The 23,158-nt window shown below is 38.1% G+C and overlaps 1 protein-coding gene across 1 annotated transcript in view; it reads left to right on the top strand.

The window, feature by feature from the left end:
- The window catches only part of HMCN1 (hemicentin 1), a 551,217-nt gene extending 532,265 nt beyond the window's left edge, over positions 1-18,952 (top strand). Inside the window, exons 103-107 of the mRNA XM_064276506.1 lie at positions 1,463-1,591; positions 3,962-4,312; positions 9,134-9,253; positions 15,887-16,013; positions 17,527-18,952. Coding sequence (XP_064132576.1) covers positions 1,463-1,591; positions 3,962-4,312; positions 9,134-9,253; positions 15,887-16,013; positions 17,527-17,893 — 1,094 coding nt within the window. The 3' untranslated portion in view covers positions 17,894-18,952. The remainder of the gene's footprint in view (positions 1-1,462; positions 1,592-3,961; positions 4,313-9,133; positions 9,254-15,886; positions 16,014-17,526) is intronic.
- The last annotated feature ends 4,206 nt before the right edge of the window (positions 18,953-23,158 follow it).

Below are 23,158 nucleotides of genomic sequence, written 5' to 3'. Positions count from 1 at the left end.
AGTTCTACTCTGTCCTATAAGGTCGCTATGAGTCGGAATTCGACCTGACGGCGCTGGGTTGGGTTGGGTCGGGTCATATATTTATAATCTACTAGGGTAGATTGGCTAATCCCCCTCCCCACCAAGAGAAACAAAAAGAAAAAAAAAGCCGTAATATAAGGCAGAATGAAATATCATTAAAAAGGTGCAAATACAATTGTATGAGTGTACCCAGGAGAGACGGATCATACCTTACAGGAGTGATGATCAAGGTTCCATGGAAGTGACCACAAGGACCTTGGGTGAAATGTTAATGGGTGGAAAAGGAAGAAAAAGTATAGAAAGTATTAAAATCACTCTTTCCTTCTGGACGCCTATATGACCTTGCTCAAGATCATACAGCAGTTTGCATTTAAGTTTCTCATTTTTAAAATAGGAGATTTAAAAAAAAAATTGTTCTGAAATATATATTAATAAAGTTGTAAAATGTGTTAGATTTGTTTCAAAATAATATGATAAGAGGGTGGGAGCTGTAGAAATACAGAAGAAGGAAGATTGACAATGTGTTGATGCACGTTGAGGTACTTGGAGGTTCATTATACTTTTTTCTCTACTTTTGTATGTTTAAATTTTTTCTTAATAAGCTTAAATCAAAAACAAACTAGGGCAGTTGGACTGTCGGATTTCAAAGACTCTCTTCATCTGTAATTCTATGAATATTTTTCTTATCTTGTAAGGATAGCACCCAGCTCGGCACCATATATAGTTTCACGCAAGTATACATAGTTTTAGGAAGATGGGGCCTGTAATTACGTGTAAGATTAATTATAAAGAGAATTAATGGAAAGGTCAGAAGGTCAGTTAAGAAAGTACTGCAAAGATCTGGTTAAGTGGAATTGAAAATGTGAGGGTATATGTGTTTGATTGAAGGAAGTAGGATTACACAGTCTTGGCAATTGACAGAATAAGTAGAAGACGACTAATGTTTGCAGCCTGGTCAACTGGGAAAACAGGAGTGCCATTGTCAGAAATAAGGGAGTAAGGATACGAAACTGGGAACTTGCTGAGTTTGAACTACTGGTACATCATGGAGATAGAGGTGTCCAGCTAGCAGCTGTAAATGTGGGACCAGAGATCAGAAGCAACATAACACTATTGCTCTAGATCCGTATAAACAAGCTTACTAGAGCCACTAGTACAAATAAGATGGCCAAAAGAGGAGGGGTGAGGAAAACCTGATTATATGAGTTTTTATGTAAACTCCTTCCTTATTAGGGAACAGGAGGAGGAAAAGGACAATAAGTGACAGAGTTGGAACTTGACTCAGGTTTTTTTGACTCTATATCTTAAATTGATATGGTCTCTCCCACAATGCTGAGAAATGCAACCTTTGGCAATTGCTACAGAAGGTTTATTTTAAATATAATGCCTTGGGATTTGAAAGAGGAAATGTTACTACTTTTTGTTGCCTCCGTGTCTATAGATATTGATGAATGTAAAGATGGGACTCATCAGTGCAGATATAACCAGATATGTGAAAATACAAGAGGCAGCTATCATTGTGTATGCCCAAGAGGTTATCGGTCTCAAGGAGTTGGAAAACCCTGCATGGGTAAGTTAACAGGAACTCTTGTTGAGTAATGAAGCTACTTACGGAGGTACCTAGCCATGCCCACTTGCTGAGGATCACTCTCTATTCCCAAATGCTCTCTTGCTCCAATTAGAAGGTATGTAAATTGGTTTAAGTAATTCATAATGTAATTTAGATTACTTCTTCAGAGACTTCATATTGAGTTCAATTTATACTGACATTTTAAATACTTTAAATACCTACTATACACCACACATATCAAAGTGAGGCTGTGATATAATTGCCGTGACAGCTTAATTATCTAGATTATCTTATTATCTCTCTATGAACATGGCATAAATGTTCACATAGATAAATTTTGTTTGAGTATGCAGTATAAGGTTTAGGGGTAAAGGATTAACATATTAACTCAATATTCAAACAAATAATTATTTCATCTACCATTCTTGTAGAGCTTACTATATGCCAGGAAACCCTGGTGGCATAGTGTTTAAGTGCTACTGCTGCTAACCAAAAGGTCAGCACTTCGAATCTAGGGGGGCAGTTCTACTCTGTCTTAAAGCAGGGTAAGAGGAGAGAGTAACCCAGGGTAGGGTAGGGTAGTGGCACTGTGATCCTGGCAGCCTCTCAAAAAGACTGAAGGAAATGAAGGAGCAGCTGCAAGAGGTCTGGGCAAGTGTATTCCAGGCTGAGGGACAGTCAGAGCAAAGTTCCTGAGAAAGGAAACTCTGCGTTGTTGGAGCAAAGTTAGGCAGAGGATAAAGCGGCCATGACGAAGAACTTAGATTTTATTCTAAAGGTGTAATGGGAAGACATACAAGATCTTGAGCAGAGGAGCAGGGTGAAATGATTTACATTTGGAAACAATCACTCTCGCAGCTATGTGGAGGTAAAACCTTGGGAGGGCAAAGGTGGTTGCAGGAAGACCAAGTCCACTTACATAAAAATAAAGAAATAAGCGTAAAGGTAGGTTTTTTGTTGTTGTTTTGTGCCAAGTGGATTCTAACTCACGGCTACCCTATAGGACAAAGTAGAACTGCCCCACTGGATTTACTAGGCAGAAATCTTTACAGAAGCAGATTATCAGGTCTTTCTCCCTTGGAGCCACTGGCGGGTTTGAACTACCGATCTTTGGGTTAGCAGCCGAGCGCTTAACCATTACACCACCAGGGCTCCTTCATAAAGATAGTTACATACTTACAAAAATTACATCTAAACAAATGAAATATTTCCAACATTTTCAACCGGTTAGGAAAATTAGTAATCTATCTGAAAGATCTATTTGTCAAAAGAAAGAAAGCTAGTTAAGAAATGTAGTTTCAATATTTACAGATAGCATTGTATTGTTGTTGTTGTTGTTGTCGCTGTTAGGTGCCGTTGAGTCTGTTCCAACTCATAGTGACCCTATGCACAACAGAACGAAACACTGCCCGGTCCTGCGCCATCCTTACAATCGTTGTTATGCTCGAGCTCATTGTTGGAGCCCCTGTGTCAATCCACCTCGTTGAGGGTCTTTCCTCTTTTCTGCTGACCCTGTACTCTGCCAAGCATGATGCCCTTCTCCAGGGACTGATCCCTCCTGACAACATGACCAAAGTATGTAAGACACAGCCTCACCATCCCTGCCTCTAAGGAGCATTCTGGCCACACTTCCTCCAACACAGATTTGTTCGTTCTTTTGGCAGTCCGTGGTGTATTCAACATTCTTCGCCAACACCACAATTCAAAAGCGTCAACTCTTCTAATAGTATTAGAGATACTATTGCAACTGTTTTTATAATTGCAGTTTAATGTTAATTGTATTAATTTTGGATTCCACTGTCTTTTGAACCTTCTTACCTGCAAAGGAAGCTATGCATATATCAACATTTTAGGATGTTTCTACTTAGTTGAACTCAGAAACTTGTGTATAGCGTATATATGATTTAAGATGCCAGTGTTAGACTTACAACTATATATAATAATGTATGACAAATTAGCCCATACTGATACAACATCCAAGTCATTTTTTTCAGACAAGGAGACAGACTGAAGGCAGAGTTCATTAGATCTTGAGGCCATCACAACTGAAAGTAATAGGAGGATGGATTCACAGAACTACTGTCTGGTTTCTGAGCCACCTACTCCAAAGAGAATGTTCAAATAAAGATTGAAGCAAACCTTTAGGGGGTGACACAGACTCTTTCTGTGTATTCTAAAACTGGGCGATTAAAGGTTTTCCGTGGTTTACATCAGTTGAGCAGAAATTACTGTGTGTATTCCTGGCTTTGGAGGGTAATATAATGTCCTCCATTTGTTTCACGGACTGATTCTTTATTCCTGTGTTTTGTGTGTGTATGTGTGTTTTTGTTTTTATTTTTCTCTTTTTTATGTCTCATGTCACACGAGCAGACATTAATGAGTGCGAACAAGTGCCTAAACCTTGTGCACATCAGTGCTCCAACACCCCCGGCAGCTTCAAGTGTACCTGTCCCCCAGGACAACATTTATTAGGGGACGGGAAATCTTGCGCTGGATTGGAGAGGCTGCCCAATTATGGCAATCGATACAATAGCTATAACCTTGCGTGGTTCTCCCCTATGAGAAACAACTATCAACCTCAACAGCATTACAGACAGTACTCACATCTCTACAGTTCCTACTCAGAGTATAGAAACAGCAGGACATCTCTCTCCAGGACTAGAAGGACTATTAGGAAAACTTGCCCTGAAGGCTCTGAGGCAAGCCATGACACGTGTGTAGGTAAATGTCAGCCATATTGCATTTCCTTTCTGTGGACTCACCTACTGACCAGAGACTGTGCATATTTATTTATAGCACCTGTAATAGTTTGGGTGCAGCTACATCTGACCTCAAATCTGAGATGACTCAGTGTTTCAAGACAGTTACTCTGGTACCTAAAACTATTAAAATTTTATTCAGATAAACTCTTTACAGATGTGCATTTAATAATTTGTTGTCTTTATGCCAGTTTCTTCCTTTGATCACTTCTGTAAGTGCTACTCAATTTAATGCTATGTAGAAATAAATTTCAGTGGCATCCAGAATATGTTTTTTATTATACTATAATGCCACGTACTCTTTATACCATGTGAGTATGGCTGTATCTGATTGATCCCAAAACAGTGGATTAACAAGCAACAATTTCAACTACTTACATGATTGCTTGTTTTATATGACAAGTGACACCCTGTTGACTGTTATCCTGCACTCCCCATAGAACTTCTCAGAACCATTATCTTGTGCTTATGTCAGTCACTTAAAAGATAATGTGAGCCAGGACAAAATAGCATTGCTTCCTTCCCTCTAAAATATGTGCTTTCAATATCTTTATCTAAACTCACAAGTCTGTAATTTCAGTTGTTTGTAAAAGTGAAGTATAATTTCCAAGTCAAGAATTGAGATCTCGTTTTCAGTTAAGTTGCAGACATTACCATCTGTCATTCATTTAACTCAGTTTTCTGGGAGTGTCCGCTTTGCATGTCATTGAGCTAGGCACCAAGGGAAATTAGCAAACACAACACAAGGAGCATGTAGTTCATTGCTTCACTATTTGTTAGATGGAAAAAGAAAGCAAGGAAGGAGAGAGAGAGGGAGGGAGGCAAGAAAAAAACTGCTTAAATTCAAAGGTCATTATTTCAACCACATTTTCTTACGTTTCTTTTAAGTGCTTTACACTTTGTATATTCTCTCCTAAATGTGGTTTCTGTTAAACATTTCTTCTCCTCCTGACTTCACCTTTTGTCCTCTCTTTCTCCGGCCTTCTCGAAGCCCTTAACTTCTCTTAGGTGGACCCAGATTCTCTTCTCACCTCTACTCCATTAGATTCTCAAACCCTCTGGACACTCAGCTTTTACCCTTGGTTCTTTTGATCTCTATGTTAAATATTTACTAGGACTTTTCTGTCTAGACATTTTGATGTGCCTGAAACTTAGCATAATGGATGTGGAAACTTCTCCTGCATGATCAGCTTTCCATCACTGTGGATAGTGCCAGTTTCTTCAGCTATTTGAACTGCAGCCATTAAACCCCAAACCCATTGTTGTCAAGTTGATTCCAACTCATAGTGACCCTATATGACTGAGTAGAACTGCCCCTAGGGTTTCCAAGGCTGTAATCTTTACAGAAGAAGACTGACACATCTTTGTCCCATGGAATGGCTGGTGGGTTTAAACTGCTGACTTTTTGGTTAACAGCTGAACACTTAACCACTGCTCCACCAGGGCCCCTTCTTCAGCCATTATTGCAGTCATTAACAAGTCTCTACATTTTTTACTATATGGTCAAGTACTGGAAACTCTGGTGGCATAGTGGTTAAGAGCTACAGCTGCTAACTAAAAAGTCGGCAGTTCATATCCACCAGGCACTTCTTGGAAACTGTATGGGGCAGTTCTACTCTGTCCTGTACAGTCACTTTGAGTCTGAATTGACTGGATGGCAACGGGTTTGGTTTGTTTTTTTGCTCAAGCACTACTGAATTACTAAATCTGGGGAATGCCACTGTCCTTGCTAGTATGTCAAACACCACTCTCAACTTAATTCAAACCGTTCTTGGTAATTTTTCTTGCCCACAGTTTTGATCTGACTCTTAGTTAAAACAGTTTTTTATCAACAAAATTGACATCTGGCGTTTTGCCTTTTGAAGTTTCTTCCAAATAATCATCCCCACTGGAGGGTTTTCATGTCCCATTACTATTCTACTCTCAGCCTTGATTTTAGACAAGCTCTTCTCTTCTGTTCTACCTTTACCCTCCAACCCCAAAGTCTTTGTTTATGCTATGGTAAATGAAGTCAACCACACCTCCCATAATCGTAAACCATTAAGCTGTTTTCTTCTAAATCATTTGAAGGTCCAAGTCATTTTAGGAAATTTTCCCAATTTTCTATTTCTTTATCACTATCTATTTTATGACCTACGGTTTCATCACAGTAAATTCTTATAAATGTTTTCTGTGTCTTTGTGTTCATATTAAACCAACATGATATTTATCAGAATTACCATCTCCACACAACCATCCACTGGTTGAGGCAGCTGCTGTTTCACAGTGAGGATCAATCTTGGAGAGGCTAAAAGAGACATCTATAACTAGATAAGTGCTGGATATTTAAGTTTTGTTTTGGGGCAGTAAATAAGCTTAGATATTTCTTAAAATATGGTGAGTGTTTTGTTGTATTGGGTACTAATAAAGAAATTTGCACGAGATTGCAAACAGCTTTGAAATTATGAAACAAGAACAATTTTTGATAAACACCAAAAGCCTTTTAATTAACCATCTGGGATAGATGACTTACAAAATATTCAAATTAACGCTGTAGAATTTTGTTAAACTTGGGTTGAAATCTAGCTTTTTTAGGAGTTGATTCCAAAGATTAATAGGAAGAGTGAACATCGCATTGCTTCTGAATGCAGGGGCCCCTGGCAGAAATGACACTTGGGACCACTTTAAAATTCATACCCTGGGAAATGCTATGTTAACTACTTGGAGTTCAACATGATTTAAATGTGTGTTGTTACTTTTGGTTAAAGTAAATTCTAAAGACAAGAAAACAACACAGGTTATGGAATGAATGCTTCAGTTAACTGAAATGATGCAAAAACATTAGCAAATAAATATTTGATGAGAGGTTATCATGAACAGATTTGGAATCATTGCACGTATATATTCAGAATATGCAAAGTATGCAAGATGAACAGATTCTTATGTTCCAAGTCATTTCCCAGTTTCCACTCTTTTGTCTTCACTTTAATTCCACCGTAGTGCACTTCTGTTTCCATTTCATGTCATGTTCCCGTCTTCACACTTCCATTGATTGATGCATGCTCAGGGACTAGGAGAAAATTTTAATATTAGCCAAAGCCAAGTACAATTGGGAAGAGAAATCTGAGGCCCCCAAAACCACATCTCTTATTCTGAAAGCAAATATCAATTAATTTTTGAATTGCAACCTATTCTTAATTACCCTTTTTATTGTTTTTTTCTTGGCTTTGTTTAGTAATAGCAGACAGATCAAACCCAACCAAACCCGTTGCTGTCAAGTCATTTCCAACTCATAATGACCCTATAGGACAGACTACACCTGCCACGTAGGGTTTCCAGGGAGCAGCTGGTGGATTCAAACTGCCAATCTTTTGGTTACCAGCTATAGCTCTGACCTTTTGATTGCCAGCTGTAGCTCAACCACTGTGCCACCAGCAGACGGATAGACTTTACAATTTATGAAATACTTTCCCATATAGTACTGTACATGAACCTCCCAACAAACCTGTGAAATAAGCAATGTCTCCTTCTGACCGTTGAATAAACAGATCTTGAGAGATTAAGTGGCCTGTTCAAGACAGAGTAGAACTGCCCTCTAGGGTCTCCAAGGAGCAGCTGGTGGTTTTGAACTGCCAACCTTTTGGTTAGCAGGTGAATTCTTAACCACTATGCCACCAGGGTCCCATATATATATATTTATATACTTTTACTTTCTTTCCTATCAGATGTGTTGGTGACTGTGAAAATAGGGACACCTGCTAAAATGAAAGTGAAAAAACCCTTGGGAAGCTCAGTGTATCTCCCACCTGACTATTAACTCATGCTGAATGGCAACTTACATAATTGCCGTTAGTACTTTACAGTTATATGAGAAATTTCAGAGAATATTTCTATCACAAAATAAAATATTTGTGGTGTCTAATGATACTAAAAAAAATTTTTTTTTTGATGATACTGACTGGGAAAACCATGCATGTGGGGAGAACAGGGAAAAAGAGAGTACTAAACTTTAAATAATTAAAAAATGATATAATTTTTCCAGTTAATAGAAACTTTATCTTTTAAGTAAGTCCCATCGTTCTGTCAAGAGTTTACCATATTTATAGGCAAATAACGTTCGCCTTTTACGTTTACATTTGTCGGCCAACCATGTCCTCCCTCTCAAGGTGTTTTCATAAGTGCTGCTATGCCAGTTTTTTTTACATGTTGCTGTAAAAAAACATTTAGCATAGCACACTTTCAAAAATATCTTGCAGGGGAGGGCGAGGTTAGCAAAGAAACACAGAAGGTGCACTCCTTTTTGTGTAAAAATATGGTGGGAGCTCTGGTGGCACAGTGGTTAAGAGCTCAGCTGCTAGCCAAAAGGTCAGCAGGCTGAACCCACCAGCCGCTCCTTGGAAACCCTAAGGGGCAGTTCTACTCTGTCCTATAGGGTCCCTGTGAGTCAGAATCGACTGGATGGCAACGAGTTACAGGTTAAGGTGAGTTAGGACCTTGTACAAATCACTTTCCTGTGTCATTTCAGTCTTGCCTTATTTAACTAATGTAAAAACTGTCCAGTTTTGGGTTGCAGCTTATATATACTTACACACAGAAGAAATGTTCATATTTTATAATATAGTGTATATCGGACTTAATTAAAAACATATCCTGGTATAAAACAGCATTGAGCATTTTTAAACACATGAACGTAAAACCATCAAGAAATTTTTCTCCGATATATCAACAACTTGTTTATAGTTGGCTCTGTCACAGTTTCTGCCTTTGTTTTGCATATTTATACACTGTGTTTCTTTCTGAACAGATATTGATGAATGTGAAAACAGAGACGTCTGCCAGCATGAGTGTAAAAATACCTTTGGAAGTTACCAGTGTATCTGCCCACCTGGTTATCAACTCATGCTGAATGGAAAGACATGTCAAGGTAAGGGAGTGTTGTTATGTTTATTGTTGCAACTTAACTTAAAACCAACATAGCAGAGTGTGAGAATGAAATGTTTTCTCTTTTTGAATAATTATCTAGTTGCTTCCCCTTTCTTCCCATTCCCATTAGGCAAGCTTATCTTAAACATTACTTTTACAAGTAGGAGAAGCAATGAGAAAGCAATTAAGCAAAGAAAAGAGTTGAGAAACCTTTTTGGTATGTTCTTTCTAGAAAGAACTAGAATGCCCAAATCAGTTCGTATTATATATTTTGAAAACTTAATGGGAATAGACCTCTCCAAACGTTTTTTTTTTTTTTTTTTCACAGTTCAGCTAAGATGGAAGGGGAAATGGAGACAGTCCAAGTAAATTTACTTGGGCTTTAGGCATTGTTTTATATTTTGTCACTCAAGTTAGACAGTTTTTTTAGGGTGGTCAATGGGTAATCAAGTAAATAACCCTTTCATTCTTTGAGTCTACAAATGATTCTTGAGCACCACCATGTGTTAACATTGTAGGATATAAAACATTTACACAGATGAATAAGAAACAGTTCCTTCCCTTTCAGACCTTGGTCTAGAGACATGAAAATAAGTAAATAATTAAAATACAAAGTAATAGGTGCTATAGTAGAGTTTTGGACAAAGTATAGTAGTGATAGAAGGAAAAAATATCAATCTCAATAGTTTACCCTTTATGCAAAAACATGAGAGAGCATTGTACTTTGGTCAGGTTTATTACACCGCAGTGTGTATTTAGATTACAAAGAAATAAGAATTATGGGGAAAATCACAGGTTTTTTTCCCCCCTACTCTGACACACGTAGGGTCACCATGAGTTGAAATCGATTCAAGGGCAACGGTGGTTTATAAATCTTGAAAACCTTCTAAGATGCTGCCTCAATTTTGTTGGCAATGCCTGGGAGTATTCTGTATGTCTTAATAAGCTTCTGAATTTTATTAATTTCTGTCATGTACAAGCTATATCATATTCTAAATTATAGCAATAAAATCTCCAAGAGAGTACTTTATCAGTAACAATCAAATTTAGGCTGACTTTTCTCTCTCTGTGGGAGTCACACAAGACTTACTAGGACTCATCTCATGAAAAATGTGTTCCTGGAGGGAAGACCAGAAAGAGTGATGGCTTCTCCTGAGTTACCATGAGCTTCCCCTACCGGCACCCACCCATTCCTACTCCCTGAGAGCTCCATTGGAGCATGTGGGCTGGAGGAAAAAAGTGAACTCAGTAATAAGTTTTGTTTTCAGCCATCAGTCACCAAATGTTTATTAAGAATATACCTTATGTAGAATATTTTACTGCACTTTAAGTACCGAAGTAACATATTTACATTACAGTCTCATGTTTTTCAAATTTTAATGTTTCTATTTTAATCAGTAATACAGATGTGTCTAGGGCAATAATTTGTACCCTTTCTACAGATAATAAAACAAATTCTCAGTATTGCATGAGCTTCAGTGTCCTAGAACAATCAAGATCAGAGGTAGGACCTGACCCCTGATGTCACAATGTCCAGATTAGTCCTTTTGTCTCCTACGTTGCTGTGAGCACCAGGGTTACTGAACTGTAGCAGCAGGTTGGGACAAGAGCACTGACCTTGTCCTTGTTGGATAACTTCCCTGCTGAGGAGGTGGCCATGTCTAGCACTAAAACTACACTCCCTCTAGGTGTACCAGGCAGACAGGAAGGAAGCGGGGTAGATACTAGAGCATTCGAACATACACAACCCAAACTTCAAAATCCCTTAGTCAGATTTAAAAGGGTTAAATTATACCATATGGCAGTTAAAGAATTTTTCTTCTTTTTTAAGTTATTCCAGTTTGTTTTTTAATTGTCCTTGTCACCCATTCAGTTCAAAATGTTTTTCAATTTTCAGTTGTGCTTCAGAGAGTGGAAAATAATGTGAACAAATCAGAAACAGGTGTCATTTGAAATGTTTGCAATTTAAAAGGGTTACATATTTTTTCTGGTTTTAAGTAGACACGAGAGAAAACAATTATGCCCTTTAAAGAAGCCTTTACTCTAAAAAGAATAACTTGGAGTCTTTTTATAGCTTTAGAAAGTGTTTGAGGCATTTATGAGGAACAAAACACTACTTTTCATTCACATATGATTTTATTAAAGTTTTCTATGTTAGTGATAGAAATGTTATCAGTAATAAAAGAGGAATTAAAATGAATTTGACATTGAACAAGGACAGAGACTCTAATCAAAAAGTAGCAGTCACAGGGCTGCAAAATGAAACACACACACAAAAAAAATGACCAATCATGATTTGCCCAAGAGGTAGAGAGGAGAAATTAAAAGATCCTTATGCTGCTAAGTTTAAGCATCATTATTCTAATTGCAAAAATGTAGGAACACTGTATTGGTACTGCATTTGAAATGAGTGTTCTAATTCAGCCATGTTTTTAAAAAGTCATCCATAATGTTTATCAAGGGTCTGAATTTTTATATAATTCCTATAAGACAGATGTTTCAAAATGTTTAGTCTAAATTTTTTTTCAAAAAAAAGGAGTATCCAGAAGCACTTGGTTAAATTAATTCATATGTTCTAAAACAATATAAAAGTGTTTCAGCTCTTCTTGTTCTTTTCTTGTACCAATAATATTTATGTTATAAAATGTCTATAATTTCTAACATAATAATTTCTTATAATAGACTTTATAAAAACCAGACATCACCACATTGTTGGTTAACAGAGACAGCAGGATTTCTCCATTTTCTTTGGCTTCTTTTTACTAAGACCAATGCGTAGAGTGAGTAGAGTGAATGAGTGGAGTGAATTCTGATGTTTAACCTTAAGGAGTTAGTAATAGACTGAAGAGAAAGGACAGCCACCTGCCCAGCCACCCAAACACTTATAAAAGCTTTTCTCTGTGAATTGTACATGATCATGGACCCAAGCACAAACACTTTGTATACTAGATTTTGGTATTTCTTTATAGATTCATATTTAGCCTATGAAAATCTGTGGTTAAGTGGCTGCTCCTGTTATGCATACCAGCATGTGTGCCCATATTCTGCTCTCTGTGTCACCATTATCATGGGCCCCTGCAGCCCACTGAGCCCTGTGTTTCTGCCTGTGTTCACTGTAAAATTTAGAGCCAACATAAAATTTGGAGCATGAGTGTGAAGGGATTTTTTTTAAAAAAAAAAACAAGAGAAAGGAAGATAAGGCTAATTGATTTTCTTTTACATTTTCCTAGCGGGCTTTTCACTTCATTCTGAGACAACCTCCTTTTGTCAAGGAGATGATAAAATCATAATTAGAAATTGGTTCACAGAGATAATAAGCAAGATTTAACTGAAATAAAAACTTGTTTTGCTCATATATGAAAATTAGTCCTCATGTAAAACTAGTAATAGAAGGCTCCTTATGTCATTCAGTAGTATAAATAACTAAAAAGTGAAGTAAGTGACTTACTCCATAATATGCTAGTTCAATATCTTTTTACTTGGTGCAGGTTGTTAAGTAAATAATTACAAAGCTTCTGTTTTCCTTAGAAAACAGAATTAATTTGGAACCAAATCTAAAAGGCTCATTTTTGAGACAAAAACTCAAATGCTAAGTAACTTAGAAGTAAGATTTGATGTTTATTGTCCATGATTAACATATTGTCTCTTGAAATTTTTTTCCCCTCCTTTTTCTTTTTCTTAATAGAAAATCCTGAGTTAATTAAGGGTTCACAACAGAACTTCACAACTCTAGCCCCCCCCCCAAAAAAAAAGCCCAAGTCCAGTATAAATACCATTAAATTTAGACAGCTACAAAGTCACCTATTACTGAGAAATGACAAAAGAGTTATCCATGCCCATTGGTCTTGGAACCAACCCCATGATACAGGTGCATTTGACCTTTAGGGCATACCTCAAAAGAGAATTGATTTGGGTCCATTTCATTGTAATTTTTCTCTCTCAGGCATTGGCATTTAGTTTTAGTCAAATACTAAAGAAGGAGTGTTCCAAATAGTTGTATCCAACCAATTGATTTAGACTTCCTCTAAAATAAGTGGTCTTCCTTTTTTTTTTTGGCCTGCATACCCATAAAAAAATTTTGCAGACCTTGTAGTTCTCTCGGAACCCCGCTGGCACAGTGGCTAAGAGTTTGGCTGCTAACCAAAAGGTTGGCAGTTTGAATCCACCAGCCACTCCTTGGAAACCCTACAGGGCAGTTCTGCCCTGTCCTGTAGTATTGTTATGAGTCGAAATTGACTTGACAGCAATGGGTTTGGTTTGGTTTGGTTTGGTTTTGTAGTTCTCTCATAATTTTTAAAAATCAATCTCTAAAATTTTTCATCACCAATTTAAATAGTTGCAAAGGATGTCATTTCTGGCACATTACTTAATGTACATGTGCTTTAAATATATTTCCATCAAAATCTTGGAGCTGCAGATTTAACCAGGTTGAACTCTCTCAGTTCATGGAGGGGGGCCACTGTATGACTTGAAAGTCTGTACTCATTGTCAAACCAACCAGACTGACTATTAGAAGAAGTCTAAGGTCATTTTGTTGTTGTTGTTGTTGTTCAAATAAAAGTGTTAATGGATATTCTCACAACAACTAGCTTTTAAAATATAATTTAGAATAGAGAGCTAAGTCTATTGGTTTGTAGCCATGATAAAATAAATGCTGCTGCTCTCTATATGGACTCCAATGTTGTCACCTTTCGTTGAAGATTTTTATACCCAAGTACCCACTGCTCTAAAATTTGGCTCTTAACTTCTTTGGACTCTCAAATCTGAAAATGTGTTGAACTCTATGGACCCTCTCTTGAGAAAACCCATCCAGCCATCAATTTCTCCCTCTCTTTCTCTCTCTCTCCCCCTCACACACAAATACAGACATGGAAAACCATTTCCGTGTAAATTCAAAGGATTCAAAGATCCCCTAATCTCAAATATGACCCCATATTAAGAATTACTACTCAAAGACATTGATTTTCAGAAAGCTCAAAAAAAATTTTTTTTCTTCAGTTCTATCTTGATGTTTCCTAATTTTTGTGATTTAGGTATTTTTCTATTCATGTAACAAATTTGTGTAGAAAATAAACACTATTTCATTTGTATGTTTAGAGCATCCAGTCATCATAGCAACTGAGAATGACCCTATGCAGTTGAGCTTCAATTGGACTCCTTGCTTCATTTGTTCAAACTTGGATTGTGGTTCTAGGCTCATTCATTTGATCCTGTTCTATTACTACATTTGTTTTCTCCCTCTCCAAATGATCTGACTGACCTGTACAGTCTCCCCTGAATTAATGACTCGACTCATTTACTTTCCACTACCCGATTCAAAAAAGTCTTCCTCTGATCATTACTTCCTACTCAACAATTTTAACTTACAAACAAAACTCTAGGGAAGAATTAGATTTTAAGGAGATTCTTCACTTGACAAAAAAAGCCACAAAAAATGTCCTTTAATTTTCAGCTTGTTTTTAGTGTGTTTAAAGTATTATTTGCTTTCCAAAACTCAAATGCACTCTATGTTCCAAATACAAGAGAGACACCAGAGAGCTCTTAATAGCTTTCCCTCTATTTTATAGCTCTTATTTTTCCATGTCCTTTCACATACGTTAAAGAAATGTATACTCAATAAATCTGAAAGAAAAAATGCACTAGGTGTCAGGATCCCCACTTTGTGATTGAAAAACTTAGATCCACCCAGCAGGAACAAAGAATGGAGAAGACTAAAGACACAAGGGAAGGATCAGCACAGAAGACTAATGGACCACAACTACCACAACCTTCACCAGACTGAGCGCGGAACAACTAAACAGTGCCTGATTACCACCACCAACTGCTCTGGGAGGGATCACAATAGAGGGTCTCAGACAGAGCAAGAGAAAAATGTGGAACAAAATTTAAATTTACCAAAAAAAAAAAAAAAAAACACCAGGCTTGCTGGTCTGACAGAGACTGGAGAAACCCTGACAGTATGGTCCCGAGACACCCTTTTAACTCAGTACTGAACTCACTCCTGAGGTTGAGGTTCACCTTCAACCAAGATTAGACAGGCCTAAACCAAAACCCAGTGCCGTCGAGTTGATTCCAACTCACAGCGACCCTATAGGACAGAGTAGAACTGCCCCATAGAGCTTCCAAGGAGCGCCTGGTGGATTTGAACTGCCGACCCTTTGGTTAGCAGCCGTAGCACTTAACCACTACGCCACCAGAGTTTCCTAGACAGGCCTATAGGGCCATAAATAACACACTTGAGAAACTTACTTTGTATTTCAATCATGTATATGAGACTAATGGGCACACCAACCCAAAAGCAATGACGAGAAGGCAGGAAGGGACAGAAAAACTGTATGAATGGAAACAGGGAATCTGGGGTGGAGAAGGCGAGAGTGTTGACACATCATGGGGTTGGCAACCAATGTCACAAAACAATATGTGTATTAACTGTTTAATAAGAAACTAATTTACTGTGTTAACTTTTACCTAAATCACAAAGAAAAGAAAAGAAAAAATCTTAGGTCCAGCCAAGTTTCTTTGTGAAAAGTAGAATCCTGGGCTTGTATGTTCTAGTTCAGTGTCCCAAAAATCTGCTTTGAGGGCCTTCTCTGACCGTGTTGCTGATGCTGCGTGTTCCTTGTGCTGTTACTAGATGTTGATGAGTGCCTGGAACAGAATGTGCACTGTGGACCAAATCGCATGTGCTTCAACATGAGAGGAAGCTACCGGTGCATCAATACACCCTGTCCACCCAACTACCAACGGGATCCTGTTTCAGGGTATGTCTTGCCTTGTCATCCCAGACATGCTTTTGAAAATCCTTCTTCCTCTGTCTCCTTGGCCAGAAACCCTGTCTGTAGTCATGTTTAACTCACAGGAAGTCAATGACCCCAGGAGCAAATGAAGTAACAATGTGTTCCTTCTTCAATGAATGGGCAAGAAATGAGCTCATCCTGCAGCAACCACTGCAGCCTAAGCCATCGCTTTTGGCTGCCAAGGTCTCCTGGGGCAGTCTCCCCAGTATGTAATCCTCCGTGCAACATCTAGATGTCTGCCTCAGCAGCTAGCTCTATGGGGTGATAGAGCTTGCCTTTCTTTGAAATGTTCCTGTTTCCGATTGTGTCGCCTCGTGGCTTTAAGGATTCTCAGCACTTAGAACACTTCAAACAGCATCTTTTCTGTTACTGTGATGACTCACCGTGCCACTAGAGAATGGAGATGAGCAAGGATGAGGCAATAGTCTACCCTGCGTATGTCACTTGCTTACATTTTCTGCTGTCTGAAACACTGTCTTCTCTGGGTTCCGCTCTTCTGTTTTTCTCCCTCTCTTACAGAAGTTCTGTACTTTGGCCACGTACCAAGTTAATGGAGTGCTTGAAAACAAGTGATGATGTTCATCTTGATAAGCCCTGCTGGTAAAAGGGTGGTTCTAAAACCAAATGTGGGTTGGAGCTCATGCTTAGTTTTCCTCTGGGTGGTGCCTACCAAGCTACTGTGCTAAGGTCAAATGCGGCCTGTCCAGGATCCACCAAAAACGTGTTTGCAGTTGGTTTGAGGGGACTTGAAAGGGGAAAGAAAATTAAATGTATAGACTTCTGAAAACTACCTGAGTGAAGAACCTGTATTTTCAGAAAGTGGTGCTTTGTGTACTTTTTATTTTCTTCTTTATTACCAGTGATTTCTGCCAGACAATCTAAAAGTCATGATGATTCATAAATAGCCAATATGAGTTCTCACAAAAGAAAATATAATACTTTTAATCTAAAATAATTTTGAACACAAATACAAAAGGAAGTTGTCTTCCTGCCCCCACCAGGAATTCTAATTGACTTTTTATCATTTTAGAAAGTAAACCAAAAATTAATCTGTCCTATTTCAGCTTGCAAATTATTTTGGGAAAGATGTTGTTTTTAAATTAAATTAAAAAAAAAAAATGTTGTATTCTTCTCTTTAAAATGTCCTTGCTTCCAGACGCTTTTATTTCCACATCTCACGTTTCGTTTTAAAGACACCCTTGTGTATTTACACTTACTTCCATGGTCCAAAGACTTCTGATTTTAAAGGAGCTGAGAGATAGATACTTGATTCTAGACCAGCATACTCTCCTAGCCATCTGGCATCTGGTTTGCGTTAGTGACTTAGAACTTGGGGTGAGCCTTATTGCTCTTTCAGTCAGACTGTCTCCTGCATTTAATGCCTCAAAGTTGTCTTGGATCATGATCACCTGCATCAAGCCTTCTCCTGCTTCCAATTCGGATAACTCTGTGCATTTCATGTGTTTGTTGTCCTTAGGTTCTGCTTCAAGAACTGTCCACCCAATGATTTGGAATGTACCTTGAGCCCTTATGCCTTGGAATACAAACTTGTCTCCCTCCCATTTGGAATAGCTGCCAATCAAGATTTAATCCGGCTGGTTGCATACACGCAGGATGGAGTGATGCATCCCAGGACAACGTTCGTCATGGTAGATGAGGAACAGACTGTTCCTTTCGCCTTAAGGGATGAAAACCTGAAAGGAGTGGTGTATACAACACGACCTCTTCAAGAACCAGAGACCTATCGCATGAGGGTTCGAGCCTTATCCTACAGTGCCAATGGGACCATTGAATATCAGACCACATTTATAGTTTATATAGCTGTGTCTGCCTATCCATACTAAGAAGTTCTCAAAAACTAATCCACATATTTAAACTGCATTAATCATGGGAATCAAGTCCCTTTCCAGATTACTATCTCCTGAACAGTTGCGCTCTTGGCAGCTTGGAAATGGTGCTATGCTCTGTTCTGCATACCTTCCTTGGTTCTGCTGAGGTATTTTCATTATTCCATCATGGTCATATCTTTTAATAAGGTCTAGAAAACTCCCTTATTATTTTCTTTATTTATTACACTGGAGCAGTTACTTTTCCAAAGATTGTCCTGAACATCTAACAGGACACATCAGCAGTGTTTTTTAGTAGCAAAGTAGCCAAGATTATTTTCCTTAAAACAAAAACAACAAAGTCAAAGCCTAGTGGATTTTTGAGCATTTAGCCATTTTTAGATTAATAAACCTGGTTGTTACATGTTTTGATCAAAGCTTATGAAATAACTTACAAGGAAGCTTTTTGTAAAGTCCTGATGCTTTGTAATAGGGTTTATACACATATTTTCATTTTAAGGAAAGAAGGAAACACCACTCATTTTAGAAACATGGTTTAGCCACAGAAGGTTTATTTTGATCCCATGGTACTCGCCTTGATTGAATCTCCATAATAAGAATATTTTTGTCAATGATTTAATGAAATCAGCTGAACCATTTATGATAGAAAAAAGACATTATTTTGTCCTCAGATGATTGTTCAGAGCGTCGATTTTTCCTCTAACGTTTTGCCTATAACCTTCCATTCAATTAGCTCCAAAACTTTTACATTCCAGCTTTGTAAAGATTTTCCTGTCAATTGAAAAGAATTTGAAAAGTATCAATGGGACAGGTTTCTTTGTTTTTCTTGAAAACTCTTATATGTTAAAATTAGCATAAATGTTAAACGTCAATACACTGTACGTGGCGGTAACAGACTTTGCAAGCAATTGCCAAGATGTATTCTATTTTTATGAAGTGTATATATATTACCTTAGTGTGTATTTTCTATACAATATCTTGACGGACTGTTTTATAAAATTATTTTATAAAAAAAATACCAATGTAATGGTAAAACCAATCTAAATAAAATTTTCACATCCTTTTTAGTAACTTTTTGGGGACCTAAAATTTGTTTTCTTATAGCTAAAACAGTTGTCATTGAGTCGATTCTGACTCATGGTGACCCCATGTGTTTCACTGTGCATCATAGGGTTTTCCTCAGCTGTGACCTTTCAGAAGGAGATCACTGGGCCTTTATTCCAAGCAGCCACTGGGTAAATTCAAACTGCCAACCTTTCAGTTAGTAGCCAAACACTTACCCATTTACACCACCCAGGGATTCCTCTTATAGCTATGTTGTTGTTAGTTGTTATCATTTCCAACCTGTGGCAATTCCATGTGTACGAAGTAGAACTGCCCCATAGGGTATCAAGACTGTGACCTTTTGTAAGCAGATTGCCAGTACTGTCTCCCAAGGTACCTCTGGGTGGGTTTACACTGCCAACCTTTTGGCTGTTCGTCAAGTGCTTAACGATTTTCACCACCCAGGGACTCTTGTATATGTCATACATGCCATAATTTACTCATCACAATAGCTCATGAGATAGGTAGCATTATTATCCAGATTTTATAGGTCAGGGTCCTGGGACTAAGATAACTTATATAACTTCCTCAAAATAACACAGTTAGTAACAGAAATGACATACCTTCTACCTCTTCTCACTCCAAGTCAAACAATCTCTCCATTGCATGACAGTTTCATCACCTACCTAAACAATTCCTTCATATTTCATCTCAAGTGAGTTTGATTCCTACTATGATAGTATCTTAGATTCTTAGTGGTGCTATAACAGAAATACCACAAGTGGAGGGATTTAGCAACAGGAGTTTATTTTTTCTGGTTTAGGAGGCTGTAAATCCGAGTTCAGGGCACTGACTCTAGGGGAAGGCTTGCTTTCTCTGTTGGCTCTGGGGGAAGGTCCTTGTCTCTTTTCAACTTCTGTTCCTTAGTTACTTGGCAGTCTTCGTGTGGCATGGCATCTGTCCTCTCCCATCTGTGTTTCCTTGCTTCCGTGCCTAATTTGCTCCTTTTATATCTCAAAAGATTGGCTTAAGAAGCACTCTACACTGATATGGCCTCATTAACATAACAAAGAAAGCCCTGTTCCCAAATGGAAGCAGGTCCACAAGTGTAGGGGTTAGGATTTACAACACATGTTTTCGGGGACACAATTCAATCCATAACAAATAGGTATTAGACCAGTAAAGGTCTTTGTCATCTCCTATGACTGAAGAATTTTTTCCTAGAATCACATTATTCAAAGAAACCTGGAAAAATCATCTACTCCATAGTCTGAAATAGGTGATAGCCAAAATCATTGTTTACCAAAGAGTGTTCTGTAGTACAATTATTGCCATAAAGGTACTCTGAGTGAAAAGGATTACATGATCAAATAAGTTTGGGAAACACTACATAACATGCCTTCTTATTAAATGTGTACAATGAACACTGACATTTAAAGACTCTTGGAAGTTCATTTGTAAACAGGTTTAATTTGTTCAAGCCAACATTTTCCAAAGTATTTAATCACAAGCCTTTTTCCCCAGTATATCATAATCCCACTGGACACTTGGGGGAAGGCTGGATTCATACAGTCAAAGGATCCGCTTGACTCCTCCCTACTCAAAAAGGATGGTTCACAGCCTACTTTGGTAAATAATTTCAGTGTGTGACCCTGGTCACTGAGCTTCTTCCTAAAATTAAACTGCATTGATTCTGTTCATTTCCTCTGTCCAATATTTTGGAAGCATAGAACATGACAAAGCAGTAACCAGACATGAGCTATTGCACAGTCACTAGTAGGGACAGACTTCTGGTTACTACAATATTTGACTTGGAAATTTCTACGTGAAGCCAGTAAATCCAGCTAGAATCTTGGTTTTAACCAAGTACTTTTGACAAAATTTCCCTTGAAATTTCTCGTAAGTACCCCAGTTCATGAGCAGAGTTAGGCAATGACATCAATCCTCAAGCCTGAATGTGCCCTCAGCATACAGGACAGGGTGTGGAAGCCGTCTGTCAGGGCTTCGAGGAAAATGTTACAGCCTTCTGCACCTACAAATTCCACAAATAATCTAGATAAGATGACTAGCAGAAAAGGGAAGGTCTCCAAAGGAAGGAAACCAAGTGGGCAAATGAAAGATCTAATAGGTATGTTGTTGTTGTTAGGTGCTGACTCATAGCAACCCTATGTACAACAGTACAAAACACTGCCCGGTCCTGTGCCATCCTCACAATTGTGGTTATGCTTGAGCCCATTGTTTCAGCCACTGTGTCAGTACATCTCGTTGGGGGTCTTCCTCATTTTCGCTGACCCTCTATCAGGCATGATGTCCTCCTCCAGGGACTGATCCCTCCTGATAACATGTCCGAAGTATGTGAGATGTACTCTCGCCATCCTTGCTTCTAAAGAGCATTCTAGTTGTACTTCTGAGACAGATTTGTTCATTCTTTTGGCAGTCCATGGTATATTCAATATTCTTCTCCAATGCCACAATTCAAAGGCCTCAATTCTTCCTCAATCTTCCTTATTAATCATCCAGTTTTCACAGGCATATGAGTGATTGAAAACACAATGGCTTGGGTCATCGCACCTTAGTCTTCAAGGTGACATCTTTGTTTTCAACACTTTAAAGAGGTCTTTTGCAGCAGATTTACCCAATGCAATGTGTCTTTTGATTTCTTGACTGCTGCTTTCATGGGCGTTGATTGTGGATCCAAGTAAAATGAAATCCTTGACAATTTCAGTCTTTTCTCTGTTTATCATGATGTCACCTATTGATCCATTTGTAAGAATTTTTGTCAACATATAAAAAAAAAATTTTTTTTTTTTTTTTAATATGTTGAGGTGTAATCCCTACTGAAGGCTGTGGTCTTTGATCTTCATCAGTAAGTGCTTCAAGTCCTCTTTACTTTCAGCAAGCAAGGTTGTGTCATCTGCATAATGAAGATTGATGATGAGTCTTCCTTCAATCCTAATGCCCCATTCTTCTTCGTATAGTCCAGCTTCTTGAATTATTTGCTCAGCATATGGATTGAATAGGTTTGGTGAAAGGATACAACCCTGACACATACCTTTCCTGATTTTAAACCAAGCAGTATCCCCTTGTTCTTTTGAAACAACTGCCTCGATTTATGTACAGGTTCCTCGTGAGTGCAATTAAAAGTTCTAGTATTCCCATTCTTTACAATGTTATCCATAATTTGTTATGATCCAAGCAGTCAAATATCTTTGCAGAGCCAATAAAACACAGGTAAACATCTTTCTGGTGTTCTCTGCTTTCAGCCAGGATCCATATGACATCAGCGATGATATCCCTTGTTCCACTTCCTCTTCCGAATCCAGCTTGAATTTCTGGCAGTTCCCTGTCGATATACTGCTGAAGTTGCTTTTGAATGATCTTCAGCAAAATTTTACTTGTGCATGATATTAATGATATTGTTTGATAATTTCTACATCTGGTTGAATCACCTTTCTTGGGAATAGGCATAAATATGAATCTCCTCCAGTCAGCTGGCTATGTAGTTGTCTTCCAAATTTCTTGGCATAGATGAGTGAGCACTTCCAGTGCTGCATCCATTTGTTGAAACAGCTCAATTGGTAATCCATCAATTCCTGGAGCCTTGTTTTACGCCAGTGCCTTCAGTACAGCTTGGACTTCTTCCTTCAGTACCACCGATTCCTAATCATATGCTACCTCCTGGAATGGTTGAATGTTGACCAGTTCTTTTTGATGTAGTGACTCTTTGTATTCCTTCCATCTTCTTTTGATACTTCCTGCGTCATTTAATATCTTCCCCATAGAATCCTTCAATATTGCAACTCAAGGGTTGAATTTTCTCTTCAGTTCTTTCAGCTTGAGAAATGCCAAGTTTGTGTTCCCTTTTGGTTTTCTAACTCCAGGACTTTGCACATTTTATTGTAATACTTTCGCTTCTTGACCCACCCTTTGAAATCTTCTGTTCAGCTCTTTCACGTCATCATTTCTTCCTTTTGCTTCAGCTAGACGATATTCTTTCCTATCTTTTTAATGACCTCTTGCTTTCTTCATGTATGATGCCTTGATGTTATTCCACAGTTTGTCTGGTCATAGGTCATCACTGTTCAATGAGTCAAATTTCTTCTTCAGATGGTCTCTAAATTCAGGTGAGATAGACTCAAGGTCATACATTGGCTCTTGTGGACTTGTTCTAATTTTCTTCAATTTCAACTTCAGCTTGCATATGAGCAATTGATGGTC

This window comes from Loxodonta africana, chromosome 25 (genome assembly GCF_030014295.1).
Source record: "Loxodonta africana isolate mLoxAfr1 chromosome 25, mLoxAfr1.hap2, whole genome shotgun sequence".
Lineage (NCBI taxonomy): Eukaryota > Metazoa > Chordata > Mammalia > Proboscidea > Elephantidae > Loxodonta > Loxodonta africana.
This window is presented reverse-complemented; position numbering and strand designations above follow the sequence as displayed.